Source organism: Varanus komodoensis, unplaced genomic scaffold (assembly GCF_004798865.1).
Source record: "Varanus komodoensis strain SLA01 unplaced genomic scaffold, ASM479886v1 scaffold3, whole genome shotgun sequence".
Classification (NCBI taxonomy): domain Eukaryota; kingdom Metazoa; phylum Chordata; class Lepidosauria; order Squamata; family Varanidae; genus Varanus; species Varanus komodoensis.
The window spans coordinates 66,707,752-66,721,984 of NW_025335761.1; the positions used below are offsets into that span (position 1 = coordinate 66,707,752).

The following is a 14,233-nucleotide window of genomic DNA, read 5'->3' on the forward strand; positions in this document are numbered from 1 at the left end:
CCGGGCAGGGATGCCCGCGCGCGCGGCCGCACCTCGGCACGCCCCGCTGGCCTGGGCCGCGCCCTGCGCCCGATCCCGGGCCGCGTCCCGCTCGCTGCGGCTCGCGCTTCCTCACGCGGGGCGCCGCCGGAAGGCACCGAAGCCCGGCGCCCGCGAGAGCGGGACCAACGAGCGCCGCGTGCGCGCAGCGTTGTGGCCAGGAGCGCTGCTGGCCGCGGGAGGAGGCCTGTCTGCGCCGGTTCTCGCCTCCGCCTCCGCCAGGAGTGGGGACGCGGCCCAGCAGCAGCCCCGTGGAAATCGGGCTCCTGGTCGAGCGGGGGGAAGGCAGGCCTGCCCAGCCCTCGAATGGAGCTCCTTGGAAGCAAGCCCGGGCCGGCGAACGGAGTCCTTGGGTGCCCCTCTCCAGGCAGGACCCGTGGAGCAAGGAAAGGACAAGGCCGCTTCTTCCCTCTCTGTCTTGCGGTTTGGCCTCGCTACAAGGCCGTTCTGTCCCCATTTCTATCCTAGCCAAGCCTGGGCATGCAATTCAGTATCTCCTCCTTAGTCCTGCCTCTGTTTGTCTGCTGTTCCTGTTGCTTTGCTGGTGTTGAAGCTTCCAAATTGAAGCAAGCAGGTACAGTCAATATAAAACAGGATGTGACCCAAGGCGCTAAGAGAATGGTCTTGGGTTACATTTGGTGACTACATGGGATATTCTACAAACTCTCTCAAGAGCAGGGCTATAGGTGCCGCATAGAGGAAAGAGTGCCCAAATGTTACACTGATGTCCACAAGATACAGCATAGGCCATAATTTTGCTATGCGCAGCGATGAGGCTTCAGCTCTGCTCATTTTTAATTGTTTTCTTCCATTCTTCATAGATGGACCACCCGTCTCCAACCTACATGATTGCCAATTTGACTCCTCTGCATTCAGAACAACTTTTGCAGGGCCTGAACCTCCTCCGGCAGCACCATGAGCTGTGCGACATCATTCTTCGTGTCGGGGATGTCAAGATCCATGCCCACAAGGTGGTGCTTGCCAGTATCAGTCCATATTTCAAAGCCATGTTCAGTGGCAACCTCTCTGAGAAAGAGAACTCGGAGGTGGAATTTCAGTGCATTGCGGAGACGGCTCTGCAGGCCATAGTGGAATATGCTTATACCGGGACTGTGTTCATATCACAGGACACCGTGGAGTCCCTTCTTCCTGCTGCTAATCTCCTGCAAATCAAGCTTGTGCTGAAAGAGTGCTGCACCTTCTTGGAAAGCCAGCTGGACCCTGGCAACTGCATCGGGATCTCCCGCTTCGCGGAGACCTATGGCTGTCACGATCTCTACCTGGCCGCCAACAAATACATTTGCCGGAACTTTGAGGAGGTTTGCCAGACGGAAGAGTTCTTTGAGCTCACCCATTCCGAGCTGGAGGAGATTGTCTCCAATGACTGCTTGAACGTGGTGACGGAGGAGATGGTCTTCTGTGCGCTGGAGTCCTGGATCAAGTATGACGCGCAGGAGCGTCAGAAGTACCTGGCCCAGCTGCTGCACGGTGTGCGGCTGCCCCTGCTGAGCGTCAAGTTCCTCACGAGGCTGTACGAGGCCAACCACCTCGTTCGCGACGACCGCACCTGCAAGCACCTCCTGAACGAGGCCCTGAAGTACCACTTCATGCCCGAGCACCGGCTGTCCTGCCAGACCGTGCTGACCACTCGCCCTCGCTGCCCCGCGAAAGTGCTCTGCGCCGTTGGGGGGAAGGCCGGGCTCTTCGCTTGCTTGGAGAGGTGAGGGATGGCCCAAGTCTGCAGCGGGGCAGAGGTTCTCGGTCTTGTCTGCTCACCAGTCGGGGGCGCGGGCAGCGGTTCAGCTGGCCTGCCCCTGAGCATAGCAGAATGACGGCTGGGCAGGCAGCCTTCAGGAGCTCACCATACCCTTCATCCCGCCGATCTGGGAAAGGTCTAGGGTGGAAAAGCAGTGGACGGGGTGTGGCTTCTAATGTGCCAAGCTGCAGAAGTCGTTTATGCTGTCGTTCGCGCTCGCTGGCAGCACTGTGTGAGAATCATGGTGAGACGAGTGAAGGAGCACCCTAGAATGCTGCTTGCACAGGGGTATGTGACTGTTCTAATCCTGGGCAGCTTTAAAAAAAAAAATCAGAATGGCTTGCAAAGGGAGAACTGAAACAATTATGACCACGGTACAGATGAGCTCCAGGCACGCTTCTTTCCTTTAGAAAGAGGAAACCAGCAAAAGAATGCTCAGCGAGGGTACAAGGATCTGGTATGGCTGCTCTGGAGCTCAGTTGCTGTACGTTGTGCACTTGGAATGCCAGCTGCCTTCTGGAAGGCCCCCTCTGTGCCCTGCTGCAGCATTTGGGATTGATAGTGCACCCCCCCTCCAGAAAAAAATGCATGAACAGCGCCCTAATCTGAGCTGCTACCACATGGCATTTATAACCCTCCTTTTCCCCTCTTGTGAGAGACCCAGGGCCGCTTATGCAGCTCCACTTGATCCTCGCAGCAACAACCCTGTGAGGTGGGCGTGACTGAGGGAGTGACTGGCCTCGAGCCATGCAGGGAGCTTTCTGGCCAAGAGGGAACTGGAACCAGCTCTTCCAGGCCCCCGTCCAGCGCTCAGGCCGCCACACCACACCAGCTCTCGGTGTTCCATCCTTCAGAGAGAAGCCTAGTTCAGGGGAGCGGGAGCTTGGTGAAGGACCTCCCCCTAGTTGCGGGGCAGCACAGGGCTTGCCCTTGGCTTGCAGGGCGTGTCTCATTGCGAGCGCCGAGGCAGAACGATTTCCCTCCGTTCCCACACAATCTGCACCGATGCGGCATTCACAAGTACAGGGAGGTGGTTCTGAAAGCTAGGCATCTTGGCTTCTTTCTAGTCCTGCTGCTGTTTTTTATTGTTCTGTGCTTAAAATGGTGTTTGAATGTCAGGCAAATCTGATCTAATGGGGCAAGTAGCATAAGCCAGGAGAGCATTATCAAAAGTATCTTAAAACTCAGTCCCTTTTGCCTGGTCGACTTTGTCCCATTACCTTTTCCCCTCCTCCTCTTCCAGTGTTGAGATGTACTTTCCTCAGAACGACTCCTGGATAGGGTTGGCACCTCTGAGTGTCCCTCGCTTTGAGTTTGGCATTTGTGTCCTCGACCAGAAGATCTACGTGATCGGAGGGATTGCGACCCACATGTATCAAGGCATCAACTATCGGAAAAACGAAAACTCTGTGGAATGTTGGGACCCAGACACAAACACTTGGACATCCCTCGAAAGTATGAATGAGAGCCGGAGCACCCTGGGGGTGGCCGTGCTGGCCAGAGAAATCTATGCCCTGGGGGGCTATAATGGACAGTCCTACCTGCAGTCAGTGGAGAAGTACATTCCGAAGGTGAAGGAGTGGCAGCCGGTGGCGCCCATGAGCAAAACCAGGAGTTGCTTTGCCGCAGCTGTTCTGGACGGGATGATCTATGCCATCGGTGGCTATGGGCCGGCTCATATGAACAGGTAGGGGCAGTGGGGGCAGAAGAAAATGATCCACATGTGCACGCACATCGGGGGGTGGAGGGTGGTGATTTTATGCAAGAGCTGCTGGCCAACAGTCCCTGCGCGCCCCACCGGGCTTCATTAATCCTTGCTCCGGAGAGTTTGCCCCAAGCAGTCCTACAGTAGAATTCAAAGTGCTTACCTTCATTACATACCTAGATATTTATTATTCATGCTATTTCTTTGCCACCCCACTAGCCATAGGCTGTCTGGGTGGCTTACATCATGATAAAATCCATATGTAGAACATAGTAAACAGTACAATATGCAACACAACAAAGTCCACAATTACAATGATCCCAACAACAATAAAAAGCTGTATATAAAGTACCAAAATTAAATAAGACCAGATAAAGTAATAAAACAGATAAATAAAATGAATATTATACAAAGCATCCAAAAATAAAACATAAACCAAGTAAAAGTGATGTCAATATTTATTATTTATAGTAAAATCGTGAAGGCTGCATTTTATAGTCTAAAATCTTAAAAACAATTAAAAATCAGCAATTCACCTATTAAAATAACAAGGGGAACGAGAACATCTTAAGTTGGCATTGAAAAACAGGAAGAGTGGGCGCCAACTGGAGCTCCAGTGGAATCAAATTCCAGAGTTGGAGGTGCTGTGCTTGAAAAAGCTCTCTTCCTTGCAATCTCCCCTCAATCTCACTTCACTGGGGGAGAAGCATGGAGGAGGCTTCAGTTGAAGACTGCAGTGAGTGGGCTGGTACATATGGAGCGCTCCGAACTGGGCCCAGGCAGCAACCGGGTGCTCGGTGTAGTCTTCAGAAGCCTGGCGTGATGTGCTCACGCATGCTAGTCCTCGCTGCACCATTTTGGACCATTTTCAAAGGCAGCTCCACGTGGCGTGCGCTGCAGTGATCCAAGTGAGAGGTTATCAGCTCATGGACAGCTGGCAGGGCTCTGCTCATCCAAGTACAGACACAGCTGATAAATCAGCCGAAGCTGATGAAAAGCACTCTGGGAAACAGTCCACCTGAGCCACAAGCAACAACTCGGGATCCAGAGTGCCCCAGGGCTGCGAACTTTGTCCTTTAAGACATCCAGTGCAGGTGGAAAACTCCCCAGTTGAACAGATGGACTCCCCACCAACAGTGCCTCCATCTTGTCCTACCTGGATTGAACTTCAATATGGCAAAATTGAACATTCAATGATGCTTTTCATTAGATTGAGGCTAATAACTGAAGGCCCAGAACAATGCTTGTGTGTCCTGGTTCTGAGCCATTTACAGGGCAAGAGTGTTGCCATGGCAACACCATCCCTTCTCTGGGCTTTGTTTTTTTTTTTGTTTGTTTTTGTGTGTGTGTGTTTGTTTTGCACTAGTTAAACTCTCGCATTCACTTAAAGGAAGGGGTATTCCTTATTGATGTCGCAAGAGCCACTGCCCAAGATTCAGGGGTGTAGGCAACAGAGTCCTAGTGTCTGGGCATAAGTAGAGCAAGAGTTCCTTGGTGCCCATCTTGTAGAAAGCCAGGTCCTTCACAGACCGGTTTCCACAATTACGGACTATATATAGTATCCTTTTTAGCTTACCCCATTCTTAAGACTTGCAGTAACCAAATAACCCAGTAAATGAAAGATCTGTTGAAGGCTAAATTCCCCTAGTGGCATTAACATTTTCCCAGTTTTGGTGTATTGAATCCAATAATATGCAGGTAGTCCCTGAGTTCTGAACATCCATAAATCCTATATGAATATCTCTACTGAACAACCATAACTATCTCTTAAGGACACATTTGGAGAGGCACCATCAGTGGCTCCGTAGTTCCCTAGAGATACGGTAGTCACAGCTATCTCTAGGGAACTATGCAACGTATCTCTAGAGAATTATGTGATGTATTTGGCGATGCATCATTAGTGGCAACCCAGTTCCCTGGAGATACAGTATGCAGAGCTTTTCACTCTGCAGCATCAGCTCAAGCATAACCAAACCAGTATGTTTCAGGGCATGCGCAGGGCGTAGTTCTCCTTAGGTTTTTCTGTAGCATCTGCCCTTGAAACCAGGCCCTCAGTGGCTGCAGGGCCATTTATTGTGCGAAAATGGCTGTGCGGACAATCCTGGATGCCTCCTCCAAGAAAGCAGTTCCAGTGGTAGCCCCCACCCCCAGCAGCACAATGAAACCCCAATCCATCCCCATCATGATCAATTCATGTTAGGCGTAATGGTACCTCAAGAACACTCTGAACTGTTTTAAGAACTGTTTCTTTTATTTGGTTTTTACAGTACCGTATACCTACAGATGTACACACATACATACAGGTTTTCTTTCTCTCTACAGTATCTTTAGTTACTTTATTAATTCTGTATTGTCATCATTATGTATTTATTTAAAGTTTTTCTATGCCGTTCAATACTAAAGTCTCTGGACTGCTTACAAAAAACAAAACAACCATACACAGCAAACAACATACAACACACTGCATCCAATAAAGATAAAATCAAAGATAAAACCAATTAGCTGTTAAAATATTGGGAAAATAAAAGGGTCTTCTCCTGACACCGAAAAGAATAAAGCGACGGCACCAGGCAAACCTCCCTGGGGCGCGTGTTCCACACTCGGGGCACCACGCTGAAAAGGCCCTTCTCCGAGTAGCCACCCTCCCAGTTTCCTTCAAAGAGGGCTCCTGGAGAAGGACCTCTGCCTCAGATCTCAAGGGGCAGGCGGGCATATATGGAAGAAGGCGCTCCTTCGTTACAATGCCGTATTGTGTTTAAAGTGTTTTAATGAATAAGGGAGTGTTTTTTAAATGTTTTATATGCATAGAAAAGTAAAATATGTACATATACTAAGACAAACCTCTGATTTTCTCAGGAGCTTCATTTTAAAAGCTGGAGGCACAATCATATTTCTCACTCGCTCAGTAACGAGCGACATACCTTAAAGATGAAAAACTTTATTCCGGTGTCCACTTTCGTGGACATGCTGCGCCCTGCCTCCCACTCTTCCACGCATTGCCTCTTACTTTCCGTCTTGCATTCGTGTCATCCCTTCTCTGCACTTTTGGTGCCGTGTGGCCCCGTTTGTTTCACTGACGGGTCTCTTGGGGGAAAAGTCACCCGTTCCTCGGCAGTGGTTTTCGTCCTCCTGCTACAGGAGCCAGATCCTTCCTTTCACGCACCAGGCTCCAAAACGCCAGGCAGTCCTGCACAGTACAAATCTTTGCTGGCACTTTCGAGGTAACAGGAGAGTGCAACTCTCAAAGCCCTCTAGCAAGCTGAACAATAAGCCTCTGCACATGTAAAGAGTGAGTGTTGAGCCCAGACTGGAGCCTTCTCCCCGCTCCTCCCCTTTCGTCCACGCTGCTGGCTCCCCCCTCAGGGTGGCTTCTGCTGGTGGACGCCTTCTAGCTGGGTAGCGTGTCTCTCCAGGCTCCTCACCACAGGGTCAGGGGCTGGGCAAGACAACAGCCGCCCCCCCCCCCGCCCGTCTCTTCCAGGCAGGTCTGCCCTCATGCGCAGCCTGGGAACTGCAGGCAGCAGCCTCGATGGAGCGCCAAGGGCTCCTGCTGCCCTTGATCCTCCGCCCCCTCCGACTAGGCAGGGGCTTGGAAGGTCGGTGAAGGGGGAGTGCCTGGTCCACTCGCTACACCAAATGGGACCTGGTCATGGAGACAAGGCCCTTGGCCCTCCAGCATGCTTGCTTGGGGAGCGTGGCAGTGTTGTGGAGCGACTGGGTGCATCTCAGCCACGTGCCCTTGCCCAAACCGCTCCTGACCGGGCAATTCACGGCGTTTGCTTCTAGATGCACCGAGGATGTTGTGTAGGGCAGCCCTTCTTCAGCCGTAGTTTCTTTGATCTGTATTTTCTTCTTCGTATGTGGATCTTTGCTATGGTACCCAACGTCTTGACGCAAGTGGCTCTCATCCTCCCAGCGATCCGTCTCGAGGGGCTGTTGCTGCTGCGTGCGGGTGGGATCCTCCTCAAGCGGGGGCTCCCTCCTGAATGCAGCGACTGCGACCGGCCGTGCTGCTGTCATTACGCCCTGTTATTTCTCTGCCCCTGCAGTGTGGAACGTTACGATCCTGGCAAAGACTCCTGGGAGACGGTCGCTCCGATGGCTGATAAAAGAATAAACTTTGGCGTTGGAGTGATGCTGGGCTTCATTTTTGTGGTCGGAGGGCATAACGGGGTGTCCCACTTGTCCAGCATTGAGCGGTACGACCCTCACCAGAACCAGTGGACTGTTTGTCGGCCAATGAAGGAACCCCGGACAGGTAGGAAGAATGCTCAGGGTTGCTTTTCTCCGGCTACGCTTTGCTGCCCCTGGGGACCTCTCAGGCGACTGGGAGGATCGCTAGGATGGGCAGACAGTTCACCACAACACATGAAAAATCACAAGGACTTTCGTGGCTCCATATCTGCGGGGGAAGTAGAATGGTACTTCCTGAAGTCACGTGAGGGCATCCCAGAGTTCTCCTGAGCTCTCCCCTAGGAAAAGGAAACGGTTGTTCCCCAGTAGGCAGACCAAGGCACCCAGGGAAAAGGCAAAGAAGGACCATGCTGAGCGGTGCTTATGTGACTGGTGGTTCAGTGGTATCCAGTAGCCTCTGAAAGGATGTGTCCTGGCTGGCTACACCCCACCCCACCCCGCCCCCCGCTTCAGCCCCTTTTGCTGAGCAGAGCAGCAGAGAGCAAAGTGCTTCCAGGATTCTGCCTCGTAGACCTTCCAAAGGACACCCCTTCTCTCACTACCCTCCTGCCATGGTATTCGCTTCACTCTGTCGTCTTGGCAGCAGAGACTGGTCGAACTTTGTTCCAAGACAGACGCAGGTGTTGAGGAAGAGCTGGGAGGAAGAGGACGCCATGGACCAGGACTCCAGGCCCTTGTCCGCCGAGGACCAGGCCCCAGGACGGGGTTTGGCCACTGCGAGGTGCGAGGCCTCCCCCTTGCCCAGACACGGCTTCCCAGAAAGGTCATGGGGGCCGCTGCTCACCCTTCAGAGGAAGATGCCCTATTCTGAGGCATCTGGCCATGAGGACGCTCCTGTACCCTTGTGGCCGCAGGCTGCAGAAACGGGTGGGCCCCTTTGAGAGCCAAGTCCTTGGTCCATGCGGCGGCAGAGCCGGCCCTGCCCAGGCAGTCGGGACTAAACCGGGAACCACGTGCTGTTGGCGCATCATACAGACCACGCTGCCTGGCCTCTGCGCGCAGCACTGCTTGGGGCCATCCCGAGTGCTGATCCTTCCCATCCTCTGGCTCAGCTAGAGAGAACCGGCATCCAGACGCCTGGACAGCCGCCTGTCGGGGATGCTCGAACCGAGCAGCGGGCGTTGCCCCTCCGGCCCCTTTCAGCTCTGTTGCCATTCTGTGATCGAGGAGTCCATGTCGCCAAGCGGTGCATGCGGTGACCCGAGCCGTCGGGTGTGTTGCCGCTCGTCTCCTCACAAAGACATGTTGTGAATGGGGGCCCAGGCCTTCGTCCTACTTGGTGGTAGCTCTCATTTCCATAATCGCCCTGCCCGGTGTAACGGTGGTTAAGGTGGCTCGTTCTGGAGTAAAGGTGAGTCGTGGAGAGGCCGTGCTCCACTGGCGCCCAGCTTGCCCCTCCTGAACTGGATGGGCCGCCGTGATCTTCCGGGAGTCTGAGCCTACAGACCAGCAGTAGCTTCTGCTCCACGCTTGCAGAATGCATTCTGATGTCGCAAGGCAGACCAGGGATAATGTTCTGCTTCTGCCTTGAGTTCACACCCTTTCTGAGTCATGCAAACTACAGTGTCTGTGCCCAGAGAATATCTCTGTTGGTCCTGTTCAGGACTCTAGAACGACCCTTGGGCAGCTCGGATTCTGGATGTACTGAAGACATTCATAAGTGAGGAGCAAAGGGAGGGAAGGAGGTCAGCTGGAGCCCAGACTTAACCGTGGCCCTTCCCACAGGCCCTTGCCGTGCGCCCCGTGACAACACGCGCTTGCCTTTCATTGCACGCTTTTCCACGGCAAGCCACACCCAAGACAGCACAATCTTAGTCCATGTTAAAATGTATAATGCATTCCAGTGGCGGTGGGGTGGGGCGGTGATGGGATGAGGATGATGCTTGTCCCTTACAACGTATACTGTCTCTTGCAACCTCAAAGCTACTTGGACGCGTAAGTGCAGAAGTCCTGTGCGAGCGTCTCGGCATCAGTCTAAATTCTGTTTAGAAATCCTCCCTCCCTCTCTCTCCCAGTTAATACCCTAACATACAACTTGTTTTTGACTTTCTCCTCCTTCTCATCCCCAACAGGAGTTGGCGCCGCTATAATTGACACCTACCTTTATGTAGTTGGTGGGCACTCGGGGTCAACATACCTGAACACCGTACAGAAATATGACCCCATATCAGACAGCTGGCTGGACACAGCAGGAATGATGTACTGCCGGTGCAATTTCGGTTTGACTGCGCTTTGAAGAGGCAGCACGGAGGACTCGACTGGCACAGGAGGTGCCCGGCGCGTGGAGACCAGAAGCTGTGTGTCTTGGCGTTGGGAGGAACGGGGGACGCTTAACTGAAATGCAGACAGGTTAATCCCCACTGAGAATTGTTCCTGGTTATTCTTGATGAGATGGAAGTGGGGAGGAGAACAGAGTCCCCCGTCTTTCAAAGGGGGATCCAGGCCACGTGCTCTCGCTGGCAGGGCACCCCTTTTCTCGGTACGCGAGGCGCCAAGGGGCCGGACGCGGGTGTGGGACCCCCTGACGCAGAGCCCGTGCCTCTCCTCCTCAGACTGATGCAGGTAACCTGGCTGAAAGCGTGGGATCCGCTGAGTAGGCCGCACAGACTGTCTTGGTAGACGCCGGGCTCCACGTTTGAAGTTGGGAGATGATCACAGCTTCACATTTTTTATGAACTGTTAATTAAAGGGCTGCTCCCCCCCCCCCACACACACACCACATATTACTCAAGGATTGTAAATAGCCAATGCCATCGTCTGTGTGCCTACACTTTAGCCCACCTACCCCTCTTTTGTTAACTTGCTCAAGAGCATTTGAGGTTTGTAACAAAGGGTAGCTACTGTATGTGGACAGGCTGGATGCCTTTTAAGTACTGCCCCCACCCCGGACCTGCCCACCTATCCACCTGTCTCCCTGCCGTGGCTTACAAGCCTGGAGATCCGTGGCTTGCAAGCCTGGCAGAGATAAACGTTTGCCTCAGCAAGCCTCCGCGTCTCTTGGGTTGTGTGAAACACTGACCGAGTTTGCATGCTCAGAGTAGCCCACCTTAAAGAAGCCCGGGGAGCTGTGGGGCAAGGAACAGGCGACGCTGCCAGGCGGCGGAAATCCAGAGTGGCTGCCTACGCGCTCAAGCCCCTGTGGACGGCTCAGTGGCAGGAAAAGGCCTGTATCTCAGCATTTCACAGCGCATGTGTGAATCCGGTAGTGTCCTCCATCTCCACCATATGTCTCTGTTCACTGGCCCACATGCGGTTCTGAAGGCCGCGCGTCCGTGTTTTCAGAGTGCCCTGACTTTACCATGGTGCTAAATGATCCGATTTCTAGCAGGCCATTCACAACCTAAGGTGACGATCCTCTGCACATTTACAGGAGAGTAAGTTCCACTGAAATCAGCAGCCTTCTGCCTGTCTGTCCGTCCGTCCGTATGATTGCCCTGCACGGATGGATTGCCCTGGCGGAAGCAAGGGGTCCGGCTGGTGTGCTCTGCAGGCCGCAGCGGGAATGCTGCCCTGAAGCACAGCAGGCCCTTGCGATCGCCTCCTTTCCTCGTGTTCCTTCCTGTTACCTCAGGCGTGCCTGTGAGAAACGTCAGAGCGTCGACCTCATAATATTTCGCGAATTGGCCTGCTGTGAGTAAATCAAGCAGCTGCTTAATGGCATCTGAACAGGGAGTGTGCCCTCCCCTGCAGACTGCCTGCCTGCCTGCCTGCCTGTGCGCTTGCCTGTTTGTAAGAAGCGCTTAAGTGGGGGCTCTGATTCTGCCCATCACTTGCTTTGGGGTTCTTCTCCCCAAGCGCAGCTGCTCAGCCACCCTTCACTTCGGTAGGACTTCCCGATTCGTGGGCTGCGCGTGCGCAAGAAAAGAAAGTCGTCCTCTTCAGAGTGACCTAAGGTCAGAGGGTGAAGCAAACCCATGTGCAGTGATCCTTATTCCCTATTGCCAAAACGATTTCTTCAGATTTCTGTTGCGTATGTTTTCCAGTGTATATTTCCTCTTTGTACAAGGAGTTGTACTTTAATTTGCTGTTCTGGTCTCCCTCTTTTAAGAACTGATTTTTCCCAACTCTCCGTCTAATACATGTTCATTGTTTTCCCATGTCCTGTATTCACAGACTTGCAATAATATTGGGGGGGGGGTTGCTTTTTAAGCCTTGTACTTCTGGATACTTGAACGGTGATTTAAGGATTGACATCCTGTCTCAAATGCAAGTCATGCAAATGGCAGTTGAGAAAGCCGTTCTTCCATGGGCTAATGTTGAGGCAAAAACTGGGCAAGCACACCTCCTCTTTCAGCCATTTTTTTTTTAAAGTTGCATCACCTTTCTGCCAGCACTTGAACATACTTATCAGTCCCTGGAACTCTTCAGGTATCTGGGGAGCCCGGCAGAGTTTCAAGCAGCTGACTGACCAAACGAGCACTTTCTGCCTGGCGGCTTCAGAGAGGCCTGTCGACTCTTATGCAGCAATAATAGCACCGTGCAGCGCTTGCGTTGATTCTCCAATGTACAGAATTGTGTGCTTGGAGGACTCGTGTTCATTTCGCTGAAGCTTGCTTCGGGAGGTCTTCGGTACAGGCTGTGTGTGTTTGAAGGGGGCAGTCTGAGCATCTCCGAGGAAATCAAGGCTGATGCCTGCTTCATTTCCAGGGCATTTAATTTTAGCTCTAGAAAATGCTTTGTTAAATGGCTTCGTCTCGCTTCAAGATGTCTCTGAACAAAGAAGCGTATTAATGGCCAGGGTAAGGCGTGGACTGAGGGAACAGCTCTACACAGACAACAGAGACACATGACTGAAGTTTTAAATCACAAGGGCGGGGGAGAGTATAAGCAACGGCTGTGCTTGAAGGAACTCCCATGTTGTCTGCCATGTCATTGCGTCTCTTGCCAAACATGACCTCAAGCTGTTGTCATAGGCAGTTGTGAGAATTTCTCGTGGTATTTCATGATGCCTGAGCAAGGGATGTGTTTCGTTTCATTCTGCTTTGAAAGAACAATTGGCTCCTGGCCAAGGCAAGGTTTGCTATTCTTAAAGCAACCTGTTCTTAGTGTGGTAGCTTTTAAAAACATCCAGGTGCTCCAGGTACTTGGAGGGCGGTTCTTCTTGGGCAGCTCGGCTGGCAGAACCGTCTGGTTACTTGGAACGAGCCTGCGGGGAGCTTTGCTCCCAGCGATGAGCATCGCCTCCCTCCGTTGCACACCAGGAGGCCGAGGAGCCATCAGCCCCGCTGTGGCCAGGAGTGGGCCGGTGCCTTGAAGGGCACTTCAGGCCCTCTGTCTGTAGCAAATGCAGGGAACTGTGTATCCCAGTGAACTCGCCACAGCGGCTTCCTGGGAGCTTCGTCTCCTGCTCTGTTTCCTTTGGCGAGCGGACAGCCAGCGCCAGCACTCGCAAGCTGCAGGAACCTTCTGTCCAGCAGTGCGCCTGCCTTTGCCTTCGAGACGCAGCACGGTCACCCAGCTCTGCGGAATCGCTCCGTCGACTGGGGCATTGCTGAAGAGGAAGCCCTTCACGGCTCAGTGGCTGCTTTGCTCAGGCTGCTGTTTTTCAAGGCTGAGGTTGAACGTGTAGCGCTGCATGGGCATTCGGGAGGGGGAGCATTCCCATGCAAGCACCACTGACTTGGGAAGGCAGCTAGAGAACAGGGAGGGCCCTTTCCGTGGCAGCCTCTTCCGGGCAGAACTCGAAATGGCTTTCAGTCTCCTTTGGGAAATGGACGGCCGCCTGGCCAGCAGGGAGCAGCAGCCAGGCTGGCCGTGGGCACAAGTGCTGTGAAGTGAAGGGAGCTGAAGGGGGGTGAGCGAGCGAGAGGCCAAGGGGCTGCCCCCTGAACCAGCGGCATCCCCGGGCAGCTGCCTCGACTTCCCTTTTCGTCTCTTCCCGGCCCAGCAGAGGTAGTTAAACTCCTTGTTGCTTTGCGACTCCTTTCCTTGCGGGAAAGAACAGGAACTCTCTCCACGCTTGCCTTAAACACCTTCGAATTCATCAGCGAACCGGCGATTACCCTCTCTTTGCCTTAGATGCTGTGCTAGCACCTCCTTGGCCCGAGGAAAAGGTAGCAGGACGCTGGCCCGGGCCGGGGGCGCCTCCCGGAATTGTCGGCAACGCAGGTTGCTTGAGGAGCCTCTTCCACCTTCCTGCCAGCACGTCTCGTACCTTCCCTCCACCGCCACCTTTCCTTGCAAAGGTGACACTCGAGTTGGGGGGGGGGTAACTGCCCGATGTCTTGTTCTTCTGTGTTTGCTCAATGTGATGATGCTCTGTTTGCACTGTAGCCGCATTTCCTTTGAATGGACGACGTTTACTAAATAAACCTGAAAGCAAGTCATCCACTTCGTGATCTCCGTTGCTTTCTTCTGCCAGCCGGCGCGCTCTGCTCCGACAGGGAACTGCCCCCGCTTCCTCCCCGGCCCGCGGCGCCATCCCCGGAGAATGTGCCTGCGCGGCCCCCGGAGCGGACGGGAGCGCCGCGGGGGCGCGGGGCGCGGCTCCAGGGCGCTGTGGGCGCGCAGCAGCCGCCGGCGCGCGCCGCCCGAGCACG

The 14,233-nt window shown here is 53.7% G+C and overlaps 2 protein-coding genes across 3 annotated transcripts in view; both read left to right on the forward strand.

Moving 5' to 3' along the window:
- The first annotated feature begins 595 nt into the window (after positions 1–595).
- Positions 596–14,024, forward strand: KLHL28 (kelch like family member 28). Of its 2 annotated transcripts, XM_044436587.1 has the most exons (5): positions 596–613; positions 861–1,759; positions 3,039–3,482; positions 7,550–7,758; positions 9,767–14,024. In XM_044436587.1, the coding sequence occupies exons 2-5, from the start codon at positions 861–863 to the stop codon at positions 9,928–9,930; spliced, it is 1,716 nt and encodes a 571-aa protein (XP_044292522.1). In that variant the 5' UTR covers positions 596–613; the 3' UTR covers positions 9,931–14,024. The 2 variants fall into 2 exon arrangements, with proteins under 2 accessions (XP_044292522.1, XP_044292521.1); XM_044436586.1 differs by lacking the exon at positions 596–613 and having other exon boundaries at positions 727–1,759.
- LOC123026545 (thioredoxin-related transmembrane protein 1-like) overlaps positions 13,381–14,233 on the forward strand; it is a 9,914-nt gene continuing 9,061 nt past the window's right edge. The window contains exon 1 of the mRNA XM_044436283.1: positions 13,381–13,448. Coding sequence (XP_044292218.1) covers positions 13,381–13,448 — 68 coding nt within the window. The remainder of the gene's footprint in view (positions 13,449–14,233) is intronic.